A 22,671-nucleotide genomic window follows, 5' to 3' on the forward strand; every position below is an offset into this window, starting at 1 on the left:
AGGACCCCTGGGTCAGGACAGTCCTCTTTGGGGACTTCCCAGGCTATTCCTGAATTCATGACAAGCTTAGAGGATTTCCCAGCCAGGGAGGGACCCCTCAGGATCCTGCAGTACCCCTCCCAACCACTAGTACCTCCTTAGGTGGGTCCCTGATTTGCTGTGTGGCCTTAGATCAGTGGCTGCCCCTCTCTGGGCCTGGTGCCTGGTTGACGGCTGCCAGGCTCAGCTCCAGCCTGGCCCCGCCTGAAGCTGGCTCTGCCTCTGCCTGGCTCAGCTCCAGACAGCAGGGCAGGGCTGTCACATGCTGAGCCACGTGACAGGCAGCGGCTGGGGGCTCCATCCCACACAGAGGACGGGGGCCTCTGCAGCCTCTTACCCCTGCCCCAACTGGCTGAAGCCTCCAGGGGCTACCAGAGCGGATGTGGGCCAGGAGACCTCCCCTGCCCTCCCAGGTAGGCAGAGGCAGCAGGGAGGGCGGGGGCGGTGAGCAGCATCTCCCAGGTGCCCAGTCGGCTCAGAGGCCCTAGGCCGGGATCCCGGGCAGACAGGGCACCAAGGTGGGGGGAACATAAGCAGGCCCAGGGCAATAGGCGTGGGGCAATGGCACAAAGGATATTCCTGTCCCCACACCTGTAACCTAATCGTCTGCTTGTGTGACACCAGACATTGCCCTGGGATCATCCACCTTTGTGCTGCTCTGACAGGTGTGCCCAGGATGGGGGCTGGGGTGAGGCAGAGGAGCAGGAACACAGGACACTTATCACATTGGTTGTCCTAGAAGGCAGAGGGTGGCGTCCTTCCCCAGGAGGTGAGAGGTGACATGTGGGGATGGACACAGCCCTTGTTCTGGAGCGACAACCTTCTGGGGTGGGTCCCAGCTTGCCACTCATGCCATGTGTGATCAGGTCCTGTCCCCTCTCTGGACTTCTGTTTCCTCATTGTGAAATGCCAGGTTGCAGGGGTGACAGGGGCTGTGAGTGGGGTGCTGGATGGGGCGGGGTTGATGGACACGGACATGCAGGGGGCAGGGAAATGAAGCCTGCAGTGGGCCTGGGCCCTGAGATTGTACTTCTGGACTCCAGCGGTCTTTAGATATGACTTTTTCATCTTGCAGATGGGAAACTGAGGCTCAGAGGGGCTGAGGGAGGGAGGGGGTCAGGCTTTTCATGCTACTCCAGGCCACTCCCCACACCCCACCCCATCTCCCCAGGCCACTGCCCTGGGCTCTCCAGCTCCTCCAGCTGGGCCTGGGCCCCTTCCCATCAGGCCTCAGGATGGACCCCTCTCAGCTCAGAGCTCCCTGGAGACGCACTGTGTGGCCCTGACCTGGTGCTGGCTCTCTCTCTGTGGTCCAGGAAAGGCTCTAGAGGCCCCTGAGGGAAATGGCAGTGAGATCCCAGCCTCCCGCCAGCCCAGAGTCAAAGTCTGGCACCAGGCCAAGGAAGCCCCACCCAGGGGCTGGCCAGTCTTGGACGTTGCATTAAGAAGGGCGGCAGCGAGGCCGGGCAGAGCAGGGACGACCAGGAGGAAGGGCAACGTGGCAGGGTCTCAGGTACGGTGCTCTGCAGAAGCTGGGGATGGAGCAGGGAGCAGGCAGGGCCAGGGGCTGGCTCGGGGACTCCGTGCTGTCGTCAGTCCAGGCAGGCCTGGCCACTCGTCTCCCCGCAGAGGGTAGCTTTGTCTTCAAGGAGCTCCTCTGCCCTCCTGGGGAGAAAGGGGAAGGAAGAAGGGACTTTTCTTTGCCCCAAGCTAAGAAAGCAGAAGAGGGAGGGGCGAAGGAGAGGCCCGGGGGTCCCCGTGGCCAGCCAGCACCCTTACTTCGTCTGAGCTGGGCTGTCGTCCCTCCTCTCCCTGGGGTTACTGTACATCCTTTACGGGAGCCACGGGCTCCAGCTGAGGGCCCAGCCGGCCCAGGAGGGAAGGCAACCTCATCCCTGGCAGGGGGCGCTGTCAAGAATCCCCTAGTAGGACCACTTATTTCCTGGGGACCCACCACACATGCCCACTGCTGGGGCGCGAGTACACAGCAGGTGATTCTGAGAGACTGTGTTCTTGGTCGTGAACTCTGCCAGGGTCCAGGAAGGAGGGACTAGCCAGACCCGCCCTGCCTCATGGAGGAACTGATATCAGAGGTACTTTGCTGGCATCAGGGAGCCAGTGACACAGCCTTTCCATGTGGTTGGCTCAGTTCACAGGCCAAGGGTTGGTCCTCAGCTCCCCACAAACCCCATGGAAGAGAGGGAGCTGCTGCTGGGAGTTGGGGAGACCTTGTGGAAGTCCAGAGCAAGGCTACACGGTGGTGGGGAGGGCAGAGTGGGGAGGTCAGATTAGAGACCCTAAGATATTGGGACCTGTGGGGCCTTCGATGTGGCCCTATGACCTCCATCTTCTGACGACCTGATGCAGGGTACCTGGGCCCTCAGACCACCATGTTCACCTCTGTCACTTTTGCCAGCTCTGCATCCCTGCCCCTACCTGGGTCGCAAGGTGATGTCTCCGCCTCCCTGGTGTCCACATTGGGCCAAGGTCTCCCAGGGCTCCCACCCCAGTGTCTCCTCCCCGAGACCCCCCTGGCACAGCCGTCCTTCGCAGTCTTGTCTGAATAACAGTGGTTCAGAGCCCTCGTCACTGAGCCCTCACAGGTCTCGGCCTTGTGCCAAGCATTGGACACCTGAGTTCTCCCCACAGCACGACAGGGTAGCTCCACATACCACCCCCATTTCACAGATGGGAAAAGTGAGCCACAGAGAGGCCAAGCAACCTGCCCACGGTCTCCCAGCTAATAAGCAGAGCTGTTGGGATTCAGACCCAGGTCTTTGGGCCCCCCACACATCATACTGGTTGCATGCTCTTAGAAGGTGGGTGGTACAGGTGGGGAAACCGAGGCAGAAAGAATGAGAGAGTGGGCAGAGGTTGGGGGTGGGAGAAGAGCTGGGGCCTGTATCATCAGGTAGCTCGTCAGCAGGACCGGCTGGGGTGCAGAGGGCGGGGGCTCAGACAGCAGCTGATCCCTGATGATGCTTTGGAGTCAGCGGACCCAAGTGCCCACCCCGTGCGTCACTCTCCTCTGCTCCACACGACCCGGGCCTCGGCTGCCTTCTATGCATCCGCATCAGTCCCGGCTGGCATGGTGCCTGGCACAGCACGCTGGCCATCATCATCTTCATTATTAGTATTAGAGAATCCCCAGGCTCATGGCCTTGAGGGAAGGTGGCCGGTCCTAGGGCCCAGGGGAAACAGGCCCCTCCCTTGTCACGTCAAGTGACTTAGCGACTCCTGGGGAGGTGGACGCAGGACCCCCAGACCAACCTGACACAGGAACCCCCTCATCTGTGTGTCCACAGTGGCTGTCCAGCTTCCTTGAGTTCACAGGCCCAGGGCCCCTCCGGACCCCCTAGCGGAAGGCCACCTTGGCTCCTCTGCTTACTAGGGTAGAGTCCAGCTCCCTGACCCCCAGCGGGTATCCCTTGGGGCCTTGGTCTAGAGTCACCACACTGCAGGGGGCGATATTGTGTGAGTTGGCCTCTGTTGCCAGGAGAGGCTGCTGGAATATTCCAACCAGAACTCCACCCCCGCAGAGCTCCTCACCCCTCACTGTGCCCAGAAGTGCACCATTCAAGTTACATGCCTTACATTTTTGTGGGTTCCGCAGAGACTCTTCAGAAAGTGCAAAGAACCTTGGGGAGGCGGGAGGGGGCGGTGTTGTTTGCCCTCAGCATCCATCAGCAGAGGTCTGGAGGGGAGAGGGGACTGCGGGAGGGAAGAGGGATAAATATCTGTTGAGTACTTGGTAAAAATAACCACAGCTGACCGTTACTGAGCTCTTACTGTGTGTACAATGGCTAATGTGTCATGCAGTACCATGTCATTTAATCCTTGGAACGACAGCAAGTGCTATTAGCATCGCCACTTTCCAGGCAAGGAAGCTGAGCAGAGAGATGGTGAATAACCTGCCCAAGGCCACATAGTCAGAAGAGGCAGAGAAGAGGGTCAAGCTCAGATGGTGGCTCTAGAAGTAGGCAGGGCTCTTGGCTCCTGGGTCTCAACACTGGCCAGTATCCTTCCTCCCCAGAGCGGGGGTCGAGCCTGGGGCTGCAAGGGGCTTTGACAGTGTCCTCCTTTGGCTACACTGTCATCCTGTCTGGGGGACTTGATGTCCGCCCTGTGCCCAAGACAACTGCCCAGTTTCTCCTGATCGGAGCAGGAGGTCTGTGGGATCAGCTTGGCCCCCATCATGCTTATGGGGACGGTGCAGGGCTCCAGCCAGGCTCTCGGCACAGAGAGCCCATCGGCCTGGGCCATCCTGTTGGCTGGAGCAGCTTGGCCCTCAGGGCCGTGGAGCCCTCCAGAGAACTCAGGGCCATGGTGGCAGTAGCCATTTAACAGTAGCTGGCAGTCTTAGGGGCACTGATGCCCAGCCCTGGGCTCAGAACTGGGTGGCATGGTCTCATGCTTTTTTAAAAATTTTTTTATTTATATGTTTTTCTTGAAAAAAAAAGATTTTTTAATGGAAGTACTGAGGATTGAACCTAGGACCATCGTGCCTGCTAAGCACATACTCTACCACTGAGCTATATACCCAAGCCTCAACTCCCGCCATGGTCTTATTCTCGATAAACATTCTATCAGCTGGTAGGTGGAAGAGCGACCCTAACGGATGATAAGATCAGTGTACTAAGACCCAAATGATGAGTTAAGTAGGCAAAGAGGGACCCTACTCCCCAGTCTAGTGGGGGAGGAAAGAGAGGGACAAGGCCAGGGAGGTGGACAAAATGAAACCCAGTATTTATCACAAGATATGACACAGTACGATGGGGAGCAGAGCCAAGGGGCCCCTGTGAGAATGTGTGAGGGAGTAATCAGGGTGGGCTGCCTGAAGGAGGCATCAGCCAAGCAGAGACCTGAAGGGAAGGAGTCAGAGGAGGAGGGAAGGGTCTCCATGGGTCCTTGGCACCAGGCCGAGGAGTGAGTTTGTCAGAGTGCAGCCTCTGATGAGCTTCAAGTAAACAGGCAGGGGCCCAGGGGAACATCAGGGCCCCTATCCTGCCTGCCAGCCCTGGATTCTGACAGCGTGGAGGTCTGACTGCCCCCTCACCCACAACCGTTCCCTGCTTCTCCAACACTGTGGCCGGTGGGGCTGGGGTGGGCAGCAGGGCCTCTGGGAGGCTGGCATTCTTCTTTCCCTGTCTTTCTGGGGAGCTGGGGCATAGGGAGAGCCCTCTGAGCCACCACCAGCCAGCCTGGCCTTCCTGGGCAGGGCCCTAGGCTCAGGGCCCTGGGAGACAGAGCATTCTGTGTCTGGAATGCCCCAAAGCGGTGGCTGCCGTGGTGGCTGGGGGACTGTCCCTCCACTTGTCGAACTCCCCCTGGTCACTCCGCTCAGGCCTGCCTGGGGAAGGGCTGTCTGTCTCCAGGAGGGGCACTGGAGTAGGGAGGGGCCATGGCTTAGGGTTAATTTCTGTGTGGCCGGAAAAAGTATAACCGCCTGGCTGCCTACCCACTCTCAGGGGCCATGGAGTAGCTGTCCCTAAGCCCATACCCAGTCCCGTGGCTGCCTTGAGGTCCAGGACCCTCCTGCCCACTGGCTAAGAAGAGTGGTCTGTAGGTCTGTCAGTGGGCATCTAAGTGTGTCCCATGTGTGTGTGTGTCTGGGTGGGGCAGCCCTGGTCCCTGAAGTTACATGTGAGTCCCTGTGGGGGACTTTGTGGGCCCACACGGGTGCAGGCAGGGGTGGGGGGCCATGGAACTCGGGGCGTCCCAGCCCACGCTGCCCCCGCCCTGCAGGATGGACCCCTTCACGGACACACTGCAGCGGCTGCGGGAGGCCTTCGGCTCGGGGCGGACGCGGCCGGCCGAGTTCCGGGCTGCCCAGCTGAGGGGCCTGGGCCGCTTCCTGCGAGAGAACAAGCAGCTTCTGCAGGGGGCGCTGGCGCAGGACCTGCACAAGGTGGGCGGGGAGGCAGGCAGGGTGGGAGGAGGAGGGCAGAGGCGGGGAGTCTGGGACAGGGGAGATGGCGTCAGCTACATCTTCCATGAAGGGGAACTGAAGTCCATCAAACCCACCTCCTTTCCTGCGCCACAACCCACTCTTCTGCTTTCACCCATTCACGCATTTCCTCATTCATTCCACAACTATTTTTTGAGCACCTACTATGGGCTAAGTACTATTCTAAGTTCTGGGATACAACAAATCAAAGTCTCTGTGCCCAGGGAGCTGGCCTTCTGGGGAGAGGCACAATTCGACAGTAAATATATAATTACAGCGCATGTTGGGTGGTAATAAATGCTGTGGAGAGACACTCCTGGTGTGAAGGTGGTGAGAGAGGGCCAGGATCAGGGTGCTTTATGTGTGGGGGTCAGGAAAAGTTTCTCTGAGATGGTGGCATTTGAGCAGAGACATGAAGAAGGAGGGCGAAGGAGACAATGGGGAAAATGACAGCAGGCACAGAATGTGCAAAGGCCCTGAGGCAGGAGGTGCTTGGCATGTTTGTGCTTGAGGAGCAGCAAGGAGGCCAGTGTGGCTGGAGGGGAGTTGAGGAGGCAGAGATAAACAAAAGTTGTGGTCCAGGGAGGTGAAGCACACCACTAGGGTTTCATGTGTGTGGAGGACTTCCGCTTTACTAGGTACTGTGGGCATCATGGCCTCTGTCCAAACCCTGGAGGCCTGGGGGCTCAACCCCTCCCATTTCCAGCAGCAGCTATGGCAGGACCCCAAGAAATATACTTCTTTCCCCTGCCCTTCCAGTGGGCCCGCTGGCTCCACCCAGGTCCTGACAGAGCTGATGGCACTGGCAGGCCTGGGAGTCCCTCTGCAACCAATTTGGGATCCATCGGATTTGCAGGTCCCCTCCAAGTGTCCACCTGTCCCGAGAGCAGTCATGGACTTTGAGATTAGTGTCTCATGGCCTCTGGGGTCACGGATCAGGGAACCCCGTTCTATGGGGACAGCAAAAGCTGCCCACAAGGACTTGTCCTGAGGACATGGTCTCCTGCTGACACCTACTCCCTTTCTCAGCATCCTCAAACCTTCAATTTACCACCATGCTCCAGGACTGTAGCTCCAGGGGAGACCAGACTCCCTCATCAGCCATTTCTGGAATCATCTGTTGTCCCTTTATGAAACCAGGATGCCAGACCATACTCTGCCTGGCTCTCCCGCACCTAAGGGGCCTGGATTTGCCTCCCTGTGGGGAGTGCCCATTCACTGGGCTTGGTCCAGGACAAAGGAGGCTCACACCTCCTACCCCTGCTCTCATTGGGCTCCCTGGGGACTGGCACCCCCAGTGAGCCTCTGTCCCACCCAGCAGCTGGCCTGGTTTGCTGGCCTCTATGACATCTGACCCCACTGTTTATCTGGTCCCTTTTCTCCCTCCGGCTCAGGTTCCACTTCCTGCCTCCCAACCCTCAAAGAGCAAGGAGGCTGGGCCCCACAAAGGGAGCAGCAGCCCAGAAAATCCAATCCAGTCCCTCTCTCTGCTCTGGTCCCTCCCTCTGGTCTCAGCAACTGCCCTGCCTGACAGGCAAGAACCCTGTCACTTAACCCCCACCAGCCCTTCCAGGTGGCAGTGGTCACACCCAGTCACCCCCAGAGGAGTCTCAGAGAGGGCACATTCTTGTCTCTGGGTACACAGCCCTGGCTCAAAACAGCCCTGGCTCAAAACAGCCTACTCTTCCAAACTCATGGCACTCAGTGGGGTCCAGATCGTCCCTTAACCAGGCCTAAACCTCACTCAGGTCACAGGAGACCTGGCTGGGCAGGAGTGTAGGCTGTGGACACAGGCACAGTAGAAGGCAAGCCCGGAGCAGGCTCAGCTCCTAGAGGCGCTAGTGGCTGTGGCTTCTTCCCCCAAGGTCCCCAGGCCCTCCCCAGCCAGGGCTCAGCTTGGGCAACCCTGGGCCCATCGTCCTCTCCTCTAGCAGGAAGAGCTTGCACTATAATGACTGGGTCTCAGGCATCAGGACAGCCTGGCCCTGGTGTCTCAGGCCATGGGCCTCCAGCTGCCTGCAGTTCACAGGCTGGGTCTCTCCTCCCTCGTAGGGGCGTGGGGGCAGGGCCAGCATGTTGGCCAGGCCGTCAGAAATCAGGACAATGTCCCTATTGATTTTTGCCTCTTTCTCACTCCTGCCCTTGAAATCCCAAGGCTATGGGAATTGATGGCATTTACCCAGTGACACCTGTCCTCAGTGTCCCCAACAGACTGATAGCCACACAGCAGGCCACAGCAGGCCACATAGACAGTCCTGTTAAAACTTAAGTTAGATCCTGTCCCTGCTCTGCTCAACAGTCCTCACCCCGGCTGCCGGGCCCCATCACTTCACCCACTCTTCTCTGTGTTAATCAGAAACATAGCAAGCCTGCATCCACCTCAGGGCCTTTGCACATGCCATTCCATCTGCCCTGAATATTCTGCCTCCAAGTATCCACGGGCTCTCTCCCTCTGTTTCTTCACTGCTCAAATGTCACCCCATCCCAGATGCTAGCACTGACCATCTTGTATAAAATGGAGCAAAGACACACATATGTGCACACATGCATACACACGTGTGTTCACACACATGCACACACACACTCCAGCAGTCTCTATTCCCCTTAGTCTGTTTCATCTTCCCACTGCACTCGTCACGTCCCAATCCAGTAGTCAGTGTTCTCACTATCATGTTAACTGTCCCCCCTACATCAGCTCCACGGGGCAGGTTTTCTGTCCCAGCCCAAGAATGGCACATGAGCACTGGAAGCACTCAGTAAACGTGGAGTGAATGAACGAGTGAATAAGACAGGCCTTGCCTGGAGGAGGCTATGCCTTCCCCAGGGCTCTGGCCACGTGCTGAGCCTGGGTCTCTGAGCCCTGCCCTGCCCGTCCGCCTCCCCTGCAGTCAGTCTTCGAGTCTGAGGTATCTGAGATCAGCATCAGCCAGAGCGAGATTGACTCGGCCCTTAGGAACCTGCGGGCCTGGATGAAGGATGAGAAAGTGTCCAAGAACCTGGTGAGCAGGCCTGGGACTCAGGGCAGCAGGCAGCCTCTCTGGGTGGCGGGTGGCGCTGAGTGGCTGGGGGTCTTGTCACCTCACCGTTCACCACCGCACTGGCCCCGGCCCAGGCCACGCAGCTGGACTCGGCCTTCATCCGAAAGGAGCCCTTCGGCCTGGTGCTCATCGTCGCCCCCTGGAACTACCCCGTGAACCTGACCCTGGTGCCCCTGGTGGGCGCCCTCGCCGCAGGTGAGAGGGAGCCTCCACCTTTCCACCCCTGCCTGTCCCCCTAGCCTCGAGGGCTCACAGCCCCCCAGAGCCAGGGAGCACGGGTGAGAAGGCCTGGCTCCCATCTGGCCCACTGCCCCTGGGCTGTGTGACCTTGGGGCCTGAAGGTGGAGTGAGGCTAGCACCTGCTCTGCAGGTGTGAGGACTGGGTGGAGATGCTACTAGCTACACCTGTCCCAGCTCTTGCCCCACCTGGTCCCGCAGGGAACTGCGTGGTGCTGAAGCCCTCGGAAGTCAGCAAGAGCACGGAGAAGGTCCTGGCCGAGGTGCTGCCCCGATACCTGGACCAGGTGAGCAGGGCCAGGCACAGACCAAGCAGCTACACAGGGCTGAGCAGGGCCAGGCAGGCCCCCTGGGCCGGGCAGCCCTTGGCATGGTCCTTCGAGCAGGACCTGAGTTCCAACCTCAGTCCTGCCTCCTCTGGGTTGTGTGGCCTTGGCCAGGTCACCGCCCCTCTCAGCCTGTTTCCCTCTGAGTAAAACAGAGGAGTGGAGCCTGTTCCCAGGGGGCCCCTGTCTGTCTCTGGCCAGCCCTCCAGGCCCAGCCCTGAACTCAGCCCCAAACCCAACCCCATTCCCCACCTCTGCCCATGCAACCTGGAGGCCTGGCAGGCAGACAGGCAGGCAGGCCGCACGCTGGGCTCTCAGGCTGGGGTCCAGAGGGAGCCCTCCCCTGCCATCTACCTTGCAGAGCTGCTTTGCCGTGGTGTTGGGCGGGCCCCAGGAGATGGGGCAGCTGCTGGAGCACAAGTTCGACTACATCTTCTTCACAGGTGAGGAGCCGGCTGCGGGTGGCTGGTTTTGGGGGGCATGTGGGATGGGAGGGGTGAGAGGCCTGAGCCAAGCCCCACCTTCAGGGGTCTTGTCCCCAATTCTGAGAAAGGCCACCAGCCAGCCAGCCAAGGGGGACACCGGGCGGTGCTCTCAGGACCCAGGGCCAGCACCCTCCACTCCACTCTTCTCAAGCAGCCTGGGGAGCAGCCCCAGTTCCCTGGGGACCCTCGGGAAGGCTAGGTTCCATCCCACCAATCACAATCTCACATATCATAGCATCTGCCCTTGCTGAGTCCACACTGTGCCAGGACCTCATTCGCCACCCCACTGCCCCACAACCCTATACACAATCCCACAGCCCTTCCGGAAGGCTGCACAGATGGGAGTTCGGAAGCTCAAGTGACAGAGACGTAGTGCCCACCCCTCTAGCCAGGATTGGGGCAGGCTGGATTTCGCTCCCAGGCCCTTGGTCAGAAGGGGTCTCAGAGGTCACCTGTCATCACCCTGGCATGTGCCCATGTGGCCCAGACACCACCTAGCTTTAAGTGACCGGGATGGAGTTTCCAGAGGAGATGAAAGGGTGGAGGAGGCAGACGGCCACTCTACCTGGCCAGGCCCTCGAGGGGAGAGGAGCAGAGACGGCAGACAGCAGCGCTGAGCCCTTCTGTTGACCTGTCTCCTGCGTTGCACACCTCGTCCACGTCAGAGCAGGGGACATGCCATCCCTGCCTTTCTCCTCCCCAGACCCTGCCGTGAACCCAGCACAAGGCCTGCTGGCCGCCACCTTGCCAGCAGGGAAGGCGACTGTAGGATCAGAGGGGCAGGGTCCTCAGCAGGTGGCAGGGCTGCAAGGTTATGTCAGCAAGAGAGATCCAAATGTCACCCAGCCAGAGAGGGACTCTGGCCTTGGGCGATAGGAGTCGCTTTCAGAGGCGAGTGGAGGGGAGGGGTACTGAGCGGTATGTTACAAAGAGTCGCCTGCAGGACTGAGCCCTGATTAGAAGCCGGAAGACAGGGTAGGAGGCTGGGGCTCCTGGGTCTCCAGCCAGGCGGTCAGGAGAGGGAGCCGGGGCCTGGCCTGCAGCTGTGTGCGGAGCTCCGCGGGATCCTCCCTGTGTGGGGCTGGTCTTGGGGGATGACACGTGGAAGGTCCTGGTGCAGCAGCAATTAGCCAGGAGAGGCCAGGTGAGGGTGACGCCCACCTGGTGGGCAGGGAGTGAACCCCCCTGGAGAGGCCCCAGCCCCAACCCTGAGGCCATCCCCCCTGATTCAAGTGACCTAGGCCCACTCTGGTTTCCTTCCACACCCAGGGAGCCCTCAAGTCGGCAAGATCGTCATGGCTGCCGCCGCCAAGCACCTGACGCCCGTCACGCTGGAGCTGGGGGGCAAGAACCCCTGCTATGTGGACGATGACTGCGACCCCCAGACCGTGGCCAACCGCGTGGCCTGGTTCCGCTATTTCAACACTGGCCAGACCTGCGTAGCCCCCGACTATGTCCTGTGCAGCCCCGAAATGCAGGCGCGGCTGCTGCCCGCCCTGCAGAGCGCCATCACCCGTTTCTATGGCGAAGACCCCCAGAGCTCCCCGGATCTGGGCCGCATCATCAACCACAAACATTTCCAGCGGCTCCGGGACCTGCTGAGCTGCGGCCGCGTGGCCATCGGTGGCCAGAGTGATGAGAGCGAGCGCTACATCGGTGAGTCCCGCCCTCCCTGCTACTGTGCCCCCCACCCCAGCTCAGGCCCCTCCACGCTGGAGGCCACAGCTGGGCTTTGAGTCTGGGCCCCACCTGAAGCCTTGGGCCCTGAGGCTCCCTCGACCCCACTGCTGGAGCCCAGCCTGATCCACGGCTCCGGTGCCACAATTCCATGACACTCGTGTTCCGTGTTGCTGTGGTCTGAGCCTGTGTTCCGACTCCACACTCTGGCCCAGGCTCTGGATTCTCCAAGTTCAGACCCCAGGGTTCCCAGTTCCCGAGAGCTCACATTCCAATCTTCCACCCCACGATCTGCTGCTCCACGGGGCCATGACCCCGGTCCTGTGAGCCCACAATTCCCGGTTCTGAACTCCAACAGCCTGTGCTGAGCATCCTCTACGCTGTGAGCAAAGCAGCCCCAGCCTCCCGGACCGAACGGCTCAGAGGGTGATGCTGCTGCCCGACGGGCTGGGACCTGGGACCTCAGACCCCAGGGGTCCAAGATCTAGTCACCCTCTGACTGTAAGACTGAGGCTGAGGGGTTCTTGGGGCCCCACAGGCCCTGGTCAGGCTGGGGAACGCCTCATGGTCACTTCTCAGGGCTGTGGGGAGACTCTCCTCCCTAGAACATCCCCGAGCCTGGAGCCCTGGGTCCCTGGGCCCTGTCTGAAGCCCCACCACTGGGGCTGAGCCATCCCCTGTGCCCGGGCAGCCCCCACGGTGCTGGTGGACGTGCAGGAGACAGAGCCGGTGATGCAGGAGGAGATCTTTGGGCCCATCCTGCCCATCATGAACGTGAGGGGCCTGGACGAGGCCATCGACTTCATCAACCGTCGGGAGAAGCCCCTGGCCCTGTACGCCTTCTCCAACAGCAACCAGGTGGGCTGGACAGAGGTGGTGGCAGGTGCCAGCAGTGGATGGTGGAGTCAGGTCAGCAGAGGGGAAGGTGGCTTCAAGACCTCCAGGGCCAGAGTGGACCAAAGGGCCTGGCAGGAGGATAGGGGGTCCATGTCCCTTGGGGGCAGTCACAGAGTTCTAGGTGGCACTCCTGGCTCTGTCCCTCTTCTTTCTCCTAGGAACAGCAGGGCCTCCCCTCCAATTGAGGTCAGATTCTCCTGGGCCTTTAGTGGGCAGCTCCCCAGGTCTTCTCTGGGGTCCAGCGTCCCCCATATGTCAGCCCTTGTCTCCATTCTTCCTCATCGTCTCGGCCTAGTGGCTGCAATGTCCCCTTTCAGTGTCTGGCTCATGGAAGGCACACACACAGGTGGGACGCAATGACTAGGGGAGAATGAATGACCGGAACATGCAGGCACAAGAATGAGCCCTGGTCCCCAACCCCTCCCTGGGGGCCCCTGCCCTACTCAAGCCCCTGGGGGCAGCCTGGGAGACTCACAGGCAGGCGCACTGGCAGGCGATCCCAGCTCAGGACACACCTCCCCCTCACCCATACTCGAGATCCCTCAGAGCCTGGACAATGCTGTTTTTAAATAAACGTTTTACTTCTGAATAATTTTAGATTTACAGAAAGGTTGCAAAGATAGTCCAGGGAGTTCCCATATACCCATTTCCCCCAGTTAGGGGCCTTTATGTTGGTCAAACTAGGAAACTGACATTGGTACATTACTATTAACCACACTCCAGACTTGATCTGGATTTCGCCAGCTTTTCTTTCCGCCACTGGATCCAAGCCAGAGTCCCACGAAGCAGTTAGTTGTCATGGTTTCTCTGGTCTTCTGGTGATTTCTCAGTTTGAGGAGTGCTGTGCTGGCCAGCTCTGCTGCAGAATGTCCCCGGGCTCAGTGGTCTGCTGTTCCTCTCATAGCACAGGGCCGAGGGCCCGTCTCTGCCCACACATCAGGGGTCCATGAGATCCCAAGATCACTGATGAAGTTGACCTTCGTCACTAGCCAAGGTGATGTCTTGCATGCATCTCCATCAAGGAGTGACGATTTCCCCCTTTCCTTATTCTGTTCCTTGGGAGGAAGTCACTAAGTCCAGCCCACTTTCATGGGAGGGGGTGTACTTAAGCTCTTCCTGCTGAAGGGGGACTATGTACATGTATCACCTGGAATCTGGAGGGCTCTTGATTTACTTTATATCAGCATGGACTCTATCTGCTATATCCTCCAGGTTACAAGCCGGTACCGCCTTATTTGTTTCCTTGTCAAGTTGTCCCAGCTTCGGGCATGGGAGCTGCTTTGTCCCCAATACCTGCCCATCCTTTTGTCTTATTTTTTATTATTATTATCCTATTTGAAGGAGGGTAATTAGGTTTATTTATTTAATGGAGGTACTGGGGATTGAACCCAGGACCTCGTGCTTGCTAATCACACCCTCTACCACTGAGTTACACCCTCCTACCTTTTGTCTTCTGACCACTGCCTTCCTTTCTGGAAGCTACTTGGGGCTCATGTGGGATTTTCCCTACCTCACCCTAGAATCAGCCATTCCTCCAAGAAGCCCTGGTTTATCCGGATAACGTTAACTTTAGAAAATGCTACACAGGTGTTTTGGAAGGGGAGGGGGTCATCAGCAGAGTGGCTTTCAAGCTTTTTGACTGCCCAGCACTGTTCCCAGGACACAGAGTGACACTTGAGACGCACGTCTCATCTCACATGACCTGCCCTGACTCCTCACAAAGCACTGACGCCTCCTACTCCATCTTCTGTTGTTGTTACCGCTGGTCTCAAAGGAATTTCTGAGTCTGCTGGTGGCGGGTCCACTCCACCCACTAGTGGACAAATCCTGACCGAGCTGTAACCTGAGGGTCACACTTTGTAACTAACTACAGCCAAAGTTTTGTGCTTCTTTTTTTGGAGACGACTCTTTAGTGTCTACTAATTTTTTTACCCCCTCATTCTTCAAATACACCTATAGACTGAAGAGGAAGAGCCTTCATTAAGTCAAGCAAGGGCCAAGTTCGTGTTTCTAAAATAAAAATCTTAACATCCTCCTGTGCTGCACACCACATGGGCCCCCGGCTGTCTCCCTGTCCCTTGGCCTCCCCACCTGCCCATCACTCTGCCTGAACAACTCCTGCCCCCCCACCTGAGACTCCGCAGACACATCACCTCCCTCCCCTGGGACACCTCCCTGACTACACACACCTCACCCAGCACTCTCCACGTCCCCAGGAAGATGCTGGGTTTCCCGCCTCTCCCTCAGGCCTGAGTCTGTGTCCGCAGAAGCCCTGGGCGGGGCCACACCCAAGATGCTCAAGAAACATGTTTGGGTGGGGAGAGTGTGGCAGGCTGCGATACAACCATGCCCCAACCTGTCCCATCACCCTCTTCAGCTCACACAGTGGGGTGGCCTCAGACCCTGCAGTGGGTCCCAGGGGACACCAGGCAGAGCCCTGGGGACCCGGCAGCTGGTGGGCTTCGTGCTGCTCCACCACCAGCCTCATTGCTGCTTCTCCCCCAGGTGGTCAAGCGGGTCCTGGCGCAGACCAGCAGCGGGGGCTTCTGTGGAAACGATGGCTTCATGCACATGACCCTCAGCAGCCTGCCTTTCGGAGGAGTAGGTAGGTGCCGCCTCTCACTGTGACCTGACTGAATAGCACCCCAGCTCCTCTACCCTGCTCCTCTCTGCAGGTCTGAAGTGGACCTTCTGTACATGTCTCTGTGTTTACATACGTAGGTGGACCTACCAATACATAATTTAGGTTTTTAAAAACATCACTGTGAAGTGATCACTGTCCACTGTGCCACTACGGCTTTTCTCCTCAACAGCAGGCCTGTCAGCCTTGCGTGTCCCCTTTCCTACACAAGGAAGCCACACGCTGCTCCTCTAACCCCTCCTGTGTCCCCTCCGTCCCATGCTTGGCATGTCACACCCCATGGGGATGGGGGCTGCTGCCAGCTCCCCTGATGCTGACGGAGGCCTGGGCAGAAGAGATGCCCCCTCCCCCAGGCCCCAGCAGCCCCATTACTGCTGCGAAGTCCTGGCCTCTGAGGCTGGTCCCAGCAAGCCCGATGGCTGTGTGATGTGGGCAGCCACCTCCCCTCTCTGAGCCCAGCTCCTCCTCCTCAGGGGATGAGAGGGCCTGAGACTGGATGTCCTACCACCTGCCAAACTTGGCACCAAAGTAAGTGACTAGCAGGTCCCAGCAAGCTGCCCTGGTGGGCCTGGACGCCCTCTGGGAAGCAGCCAGGGCCACAAGAGCGCATGGCAGGCTGACATCAATGCCGGGGCAGTGCAGGCCCCAAGGGCTGGGCATCGCTGCTGTTCCCAGTTCTGGAACCCCCTTCCTCAGCCCATCTGGTTGCCTCATCTCCAGTCCCAGCCCCTCCTCCTCAGGGTAGTGGGGGTCTATCTGGGGGTAGATCTGATCCTGCTACTCCCCTGACAGAAATCTCCCATAGCTGCCAGGCCCCTGACTCAGTTTCCTGAGGTCAGCCCTTCCTGCTAGGAGTCCTGCCCCAGCCTCCTTTCCCACTTTCCTGTCTGCTGCCCCTGCCACACTGAGCCCTGCCTTCTGTGGTCCTGACACACAGATCACCCTCCTCCAAGGCTCTCTGAGTTTTCCCCATACATCCACTTTATCTGGTCAGCTCTACATCCCTCAGGCCTCACTCACTCCAGGAAACCCTCCCTGATTACCCCTGCTTCCACCAGGCTGGGTCCCCTGGAATTCCCAGTGCAGAAGTTGCCTGGTCCTTGACGGCCTCCCCACCGAGACATTATATACTCCTAACAACACAGCACTTACTGTATCCATGGCTCAGGACACTCGCCCAATCCCCACAACTCTAGGAGGTGGGTGCCACTGTCATTCCATGTCGTAGAGGAGACCAAGATGAAGTCACTTGCCTAAGGTGACACAGCTACTTCAGAGCTAGGATTCAACCCTGAGCAGTCGCCCCGGAATCCACTTTCTTTGTTTTCAAACGGAGGTACTGGGTATTGAACCCAGGGCTCGTGCATGCTAAGCATACACTCCACCACTGAGCTCTAACCTCCCCGACCCCCGAATCCACCCTTGACCACTGCCTACCCATCTTGCCCACCACCTGGCATCCCCAAAATTTATTTGAGTGGGTGCCGGTGCCAGACTCGGAGCTAAGCCCTTTACCCACAGCACCTCATGGTTAGGCCACTTGACAGATGGGGAGACCAAGGTTTGGTGGGTAAAGTAGCCCACTCAGGCCATCCTGTGTGACTGGCAGAGCTCAGGTCTGTCTGACAGCCCCTCGGCTGGCCACCAGGAACCTGACTGCCATGTTCCCTGCCACTGTACAGGCACCAGTGGGATGGGTAGCTACCATGGCAAGTTCTCTTTCGACACCTTCTCCCACCACCGTGCCTGCTTGCTGCGCCGCCCTGGGCTGGAGAAGATCTACGCCATCCGCTACCCACCCCACTCTCCACGCAACCTGAGGCTGCTGCTCCTGGCCATGGAGGCCCGCGGCTGCAGCTGCACGCTGCTCTGAGCCCACCTCGGGCGCTGGGGCACTGAGTGTCCTTCCCAGCTCACGTCTATGCGTTCTCTGCTGCCGCAGCCACCTGGTAGAGACCTGGCCCGGGGTCCACGACACCGAAGGAAAAGACCAGCCAGGGCTGTAGCCCAGATCAGTGCTTGCCCCCCTCCCTCCTGGGGTTTCTCTTGTCAGGCCCTCAGCTGCCGATCAATAGGATGGGCCGAGTTGTGGAAGTGTGGGAAACAGAGCAATAACCTGCCCCCCGCCCCGCTCCCCGACTGGCCACCGTGTCCTGGGAGAGGAGGGCAGACGTGAGCACCACTGAGCTACCCCCCTTTCTGCAGAGGGTGTAGAAGGGGCCCTGGCATCTGGTCCATGCCACATTGTGGACCTCTGTGACCTGGGTCGTCCCTGCCCTCTCTAACCCTGTTTCTCTGGCGGTTGTCTGAAGTAGGTGACTGACAATACCTCCTGGGATCACTGTCAGGATTAAATTTCAGAGCTTAATTGCTGACTGCAAGCTCCAGGCGTCCTGTCTCCTCATTTGGGTGGGGAGGGGCTGCCTCCTTCTTTCTTCCACCTCTCCCTCCAGGTCAGGTGATGAGATGCCTGCAGTAGGATCTCCCTTCCCTTCAGCTCAGTCCTCTTAGGAACTCTGTACATGCTCCTGTCCCCCAAGTGGCTGACCCTGGGCCCCTTTCCCTGACCATGTCCCATGCTGGACCCATCCTCTTCCCTGTCCTCCTGCTCATTCTCCTGGGCCCTGATGCCATGGAGTGGTCCCCCATCCATTCAGCCGCCAAAACCAAACTCCCAGACCTCCTGGGGACACTCCCTTCTCACCTTCCAAATCCCATTGTGAGCAATTCCTGATAATTCTATAAGGCCACAGACCTTCCCCGATCCACACACTAGCTCTGCCCAAGGCCATCCATCACTACCCTCTTCCCCCAGGCCCAGCCCTTCTCAGCGTACCCGCTGATTTTCCCAAAGCTCATTGGACCATGCCAGGCCTCAGTTGGCTCCATCTGGCCCACAAGTCTGGATTGGTAACAGTCCTTGGGAGGCTCTGCCACAGCCCTGCCCGCTTCCCTGCACTCAGCCTATCCTCGTCCTCTTCTAATGCACATGATGTGTCCTCCTTGGATGAACCTCTGCGCACACGCTGGGCATGTATGCCCTCTGGCCCTTCTTGTTCTCACCAACTCCTTCTAGCTGTCTGCTTGGACATCACCTCCTCCAGGGAGCCCTCCCTGATCACCTTCCACTCCCCCCAACACACAGGCGGCCTCAGAGGCCCTTCTCATTGTCCGCAGTCTCCAGGGTCCCTCTGCCACACAATTCACGGCTCTCCTCCTCCCGGGGTACTCGACCTGACCTAGAGCCACTTCCTTAAACGACGCATCGGATGTCCCGCCTCAAGGGGCTCGTGAATCCCTACTTACCAGCCTATCCAATCCAACCCGGCGGCGCTCTACCTCGCTAGCCAATCGGAGGAAAGACTGTTTTGATCCCGCCTCTTTCGGGTGCGCCACCAGCCAATCAGACCACAGCATAAAGGGTAAGCGAGGAAAAGGCGAAACCAGCCGGCCCAATGGCAGCGTCCCGGAATGTAGGCTCCGCCTCTCGGCGGACAGACCGCTCCGCACGGGAAGGAACGGCAGCGCTTCAAGGTGGGTGTTCAAGACTCAGCTGTTAAGGCCCGGCCTGGGCAGGGCAGTGTCGGGGGCGAGTGTGGGGCCCTTGCTGGCCCCGTTGGCTCCGCGCTCGGGCTTCATCTCCGCCCGCTTGGGACCCGCGGCCTCTGTGTCCTTGAGCGTGCAGCGGTTGGACCGAGAAACCGGCACCTTCCGGGCGCATGCGCCGCCTGCGTCTATAGGGTCAAAGGTGATGAGGAAGGTCGGGGAGGGTGCAGGATTGGGCGCCTGGCACTGAGGTCATAGGTCAATAGAGATGAGCCCGCTTGAGGTCACAGGTCACGGGAGGGGCACTCGAACTCTGGCTGAGTGCCAGGCTCTGAGCTAAACCCATGGCATCTTTGAACTCCATTCATTCTCGTGACCTCCCATTTCACAGATGAGAAAACAGGCCCTAGGTCACCGGCAGGCTGGGAGACAGTTCCCGAAGGGCCTTGATGCTGAGGAAAGGAATTTGATCTTGAGGGTTATTTAAGCCTTTAAAGAGTTCCAGCAGGGGAGGGCTGAAGGTGTAGAGGGAGGGGTCTGGCCTGGGTTCACTTCTTGGTCCCACCCCCTTCGTGTGTGACTTTGGGCAAATCACTTCACATGACCGACCCAGCTGTGGCTTCTCATCTGTGCCTCCCTCGTGGGGTCCTCATGAGGACAAAGCGGCAGTGCATGTGACCCCAGCACAGTGCCTAGCTCAGTGAGCTCTCAGTAAATGCTGGTGGCGGTTGGCAGTGTTATCTGGGTCAGGTTGGAGGCTTTGAGGGGCTGCAGCTGGGAACAGGAAGGCCGTCTGCCCCTCTGACAGGAATGGGGGTGAGCAGGGGACAAGATAACACAGTGACACTGGGATCAAGTGCTAGAGTTCCTGGGGGTGTCAGTCTGGGACCCACCTGTGCCTGCCTCCCTTTTCATGCCCACAGATGCGCTGCCTGACCACACCCATGCTACTTCGGGCCCTGGCCCAGGCTGCACATGCAGGTAGGACCAAGGGAGCCTTTTCTGGGTATGGGCCCAGCCTCCCGCCGTGAGGTTGCATCTGCACAGCATAACCCCTCTCCTTGCAGGGCATCCCAGTGGCCGAAGCCTCCACAGCAGCGCGGTTGCAGCCACCTACAGTGAGTCCCGGGGCACCTCCAGTCTCCAGCTTTCTGATCATGGTCCTGCTAGAGGCAGGGGAGAAGGCCTGGGTTCTAGTCCTGGCTTTGCTGGGGCTCCCCTTCTCTGAGCTGCAGTTTCTACTCTGTAAAAAGAGGATAGTGATCAAGACTGAATATGATTCTTGGAGGCAGAGTCTCATTGCAGGGGGCAGGGGGCCTTCTCTGTGGCTACACAGTGTGACCCAGATCCTCCCTGCGTGGGATAAGGAGGGACCTGCCAGGTGTGACCCTTCACCAGGATCCCAGCACCCAAGCCTCTTCCCACCCTCCTCAGCTACTGGCTTGGATGGCCACACAGGTGCAGGGAGAAGCAGGCAAGGACTGCTCAGGGCCAGAGGGGTGCTTGCTGAGGCAGGGAACATTTGGTGAATGAACAGGCCCATCTGTTGTACCTGGGAGGGCCAGGCCTCATGTCTCTGAACTGAATCTCTTGGGGAGGTCCTGTGTGGGGTCCCCAACCATGGCCTCTCTGCCCACCTTCCCTGCAGAATATGTGAACATGCGGGAGCCCTCGATGGATATGAAGTCAGTGACCGACCGGGCAGCTCAGACCCTGCTGTGGACTGAGCTCATCCGAGGTAGGCCCTTGGGGGAGGGGGGAGGTAGGCTAGTGTGGGTACAGATGTGTTAGGGAGGAGGGGCCCTTGCCAACCATGCCCATGCTGCCCACAGGCCTGGGCATGACCCTGAGCTACCTGTTCCGGGAGCCAGCCACCATCAACTACCCATTTGAGAAGGGCCCGCTGAGCCCCCGCTTCCGTGGGGAGCACGCACTACGCCGTTACCCGTCAGGGGAGGAGCGCTGCATCGCCTGCAAGCTTTGCGAGGCTGTCTGCCCTGCCCAGGTGACCCCCTGGCCCTAACTGATTGCCACCCTAGCCCCTGCCATTGGGAGAGGGAGGCTGTAAGCGCGAAGCAGGGCAGACCTGGGCTCAAATTCTGGGCCCCTGCTGGGTGTGTGTCCCTAGGAAAGTCCCTTTCCCACTCTGAGCCCTTCCCTCCGTGAATGGGAACGATGAGGCCTTGTTGCTAGAGCTGACTCAGAGGCGGTGAGTCAGGGGAGTGAAGTTTCCATCCCTGAGCAGGCCACGTGACACGTGAGGGTCCTGCCTTTGGACGTCTGGTCAGGGGCATGGAACCCAGGCAGTGAGCCACAAGGTGGCACCCGAAGGTCTCCACTTTTACCTAGACATAGTAGCAGTTTCTGGAGCCCTGCCTGTGTGCCCTTCAAGGGGCTGGACCCAAAGACACACGCCACAGCCGAGGCCCTCACTGCCCCTGGTTGCTGCTCCTTTGAGCCCTGGTGTTTGGTTCTATCTTTATAGATGAGGACACTGAGGCACAAAGAGATGAGGCTACTAGCCAAAAGTCCTACTGTGAGTGGTGGGCATTACACTCCTGGGGACATCTGAGGGCCTTTGCCACCTCCCTTTGAAGGTCCTTCCAGCTGTGGGAGACCCCAGGCCACCCATTCCCGAGCTGGTGCAAGGCTGCACCCAGGAACTGAGAGTTAAGGATGAGTCTCTAGTCTCTGCCCCTCACTTACTGTGTGACTTTGGGCAACCCCTCAACCTCTCTTGAGTCTCAGTTTTCTCATTCATTAAATGCGGATAACTAGATGTAATCGAGAGGGTTGTTCAACATACAACCAATAGTAATTGAGCATTTTTTATGGGGTGAGACCCCCCTGGGGCTGCAAGTGCTATGGTGAACAAGGCAGGCAACAGCCCTCCCCTCGTGGAACTTGTTCCTGGGCAGAAGATGCCAGCAGTTAACAAACAAGAGAGTGTCAGCTAGGGTGTGCCCTTGGAGGCCAACGAAAGCCGTGCCATGTTAGGAGAGGAGTCGGCAAAGGCACGCGCGGGCTGAGAGTGGATGACAGGGTCCGCTCTGTAGGCCCCCGGGGAACCAGTCCCCCGGGGATGGGAATCCTGTGCCCAGGGGCTATCGTGGCTGGCAGGTGACAGTACCCTGCCCGCCTCCCAGGCCATCACCATCGAGGCTGAGCCACGGGCCGATGGCAGCCGCCGGACCACGCGCTATGACATCGACATGACCAAGTGCATCTACTGCGGCTTCTGCCAGGAGGCCTGCCCCGTGGATGCCATCGTTGAGGTGAGCGGGCCCGGCGGTGAGGGAGGCCGGGGCGGGAGCTCCTCGTAGGGGTCTGACGGGGCAGCTGCACCTGCTCCCTTACTCACAGGGCCCCAACTTCGAGTTCTCCACGGAGACGCACGAGGAACTGCTGTACAACAAGGAGAAGCTGCTGAACAACGGGGACAAGTGGGAGGCTGAGATCGCTGCCAACATCCAGGCTGACTACCTCTACCGCTGACTTGCCCGGCCAGCCGGCCCGTGGCCCCTCCTGCCCAATAAAGAAGCTCTGATGCCCCCACTGCCTCTGTCATGAATCCGCCGTTCAGGCCAGGACCGTCTGCAGCCCAGTCACGGCCTGTGGGTCCTTCCATGAGACTAGGTCCTTGGACAGAGTCGCTCCCCGTACATATTCCCCAAGGCTCACCTGCCAGAGGGCAGCTTAGGTCAGCTGTTCTCAAAATTCTAGGTATCCAAGGGGTGGGGTAGGGGCCTCCCCTCTCCCGAGGGCCTCCCACAACTAAGCCCCTAAGGACACAGAGCCTCAGGCGGACATATATCAAGCAGCAGAAACTCACAAAGGC

At 59.1% G+C, this 22,671-nt stretch overlaps 2 protein-coding genes across 4 annotated transcripts; both read left to right on the forward strand.

The window, feature by feature from the left end:
• The first annotated feature begins 296 nt into the window (after positions 1-296).
• Positions 297-17,685, forward strand: ALDH3B1 (aldehyde dehydrogenase 3 family member B1). Of its 2 annotated transcripts, none has more exons than XM_072970450.1 (10): positions 297-452; positions 5,785-5,947; positions 8,875-8,985; positions 9,099-9,219; positions 9,463-9,548; positions 9,949-10,030; positions 11,342-11,728; positions 12,441-12,607; positions 15,152-15,251; positions 16,970-17,685. In XM_072970450.1, exons 2-10 carry the CDS (start codon positions 5,786-5,788, stop codon positions 17,158-17,160), a joined length of 1,407 nt encoding a protein of 468 aa, XP_072826551.1. In that variant the 5' UTR covers positions 297-452; position 5,785; the 3' UTR covers positions 17,161-17,685. The 2 variants fall into 2 exon arrangements, with proteins under 2 accessions (XP_072826551.1, XP_072826550.1); XM_072970449.1 differs by lacking the exon at positions 297-452 and adding an exon at positions 1,460-1,552.
• A 910-nt stretch (positions 17,686-18,595) lies between these two features.
• NDUFS8 (NADH:ubiquinone oxidoreductase core subunit S8) lies at positions 18,596-22,388 on the forward strand. Of its 2 annotated transcripts, none has more exons than XM_072970451.1 (7): positions 18,596-18,821; positions 19,757-19,814; positions 19,901-19,951; positions 20,482-20,571; positions 20,666-20,838; positions 21,980-22,108; positions 22,197-22,388. In XM_072970451.1, the coding sequence occupies exons 2-7, from the start codon at positions 19,757-19,759 to the stop codon at positions 22,326-22,328; spliced, it is 633 nt and encodes a 210-aa protein (XP_072826552.1). In that variant the 5' UTR covers positions 18,596-18,821; the 3' UTR covers positions 22,329-22,388. The 2 variants fall into 2 exon arrangements, with proteins under 2 accessions (XP_072826552.1, XP_072826553.1); XM_072970452.1 differs by lacking the exon at positions 18,596-18,821 and adding an exon at positions 18,828-19,035.
• Positions 22,389-22,671: the final 283 nt, after the last annotated feature.

This window comes from Vicugna pacos, chromosome 10, assembly GCF_048564905.1.
Source record: "Vicugna pacos chromosome 10, VicPac4, whole genome shotgun sequence".
Classification (NCBI taxonomy): domain Eukaryota; kingdom Metazoa; phylum Chordata; class Mammalia; order Artiodactyla; family Camelidae; genus Vicugna; species Vicugna pacos.

What these genes read in the sequence shown, in the direction of transcription:
- ALDH3B1 (XM_072970450.1), top strand. Translation starts at nt 5,786, where the DNA reads ATGGACCCCTTCACGGACACACTGCAGCGGCTGCGGGAGGCCTTCGGC. An exon ending in GGTGGGCGCCCTCGCCGCAG is followed by an intron (nt 9,220 to 9,462) that starts GTGAGAGGGAGC and finishes CTGGTCCCGCAG; the next exon opens with GGAACTGCGTGGTGCTGAAG. An exon ending in CGACTACATCTTCTTCACAG is followed by an intron (nt 10,031 to 11,341) that starts GTGAGGAGCCGG and finishes TTCCACACCCAG; the next exon opens with GGAGCCCTCAAGTCGGCAAG.
- NDUFS8 (XM_072970451.1), top strand. Translation starts at nt 19,757, where the DNA reads ATGCGCTGCCTGACCACACCCATGCTACTTCGGGCCCTGGCCCAGGCT. An exon ending in GGCCCAGGCTGCACATGCAG is followed by an intron (nt 19,815 to 19,900) that starts GTAGGACCAAGG and finishes CTCTCCTTGCAG; the next exon opens with GGCATCCCAGTGGCCGAAGC. An exon ending in AGGCTGTCTGCCCTGCCCAG is followed by an intron (nt 20,839 to 21,979) that starts GTGACCCCCTGG and finishes CCCGCCTCCCAG; the next exon opens with GCCATCACCATCGAGGCTGA.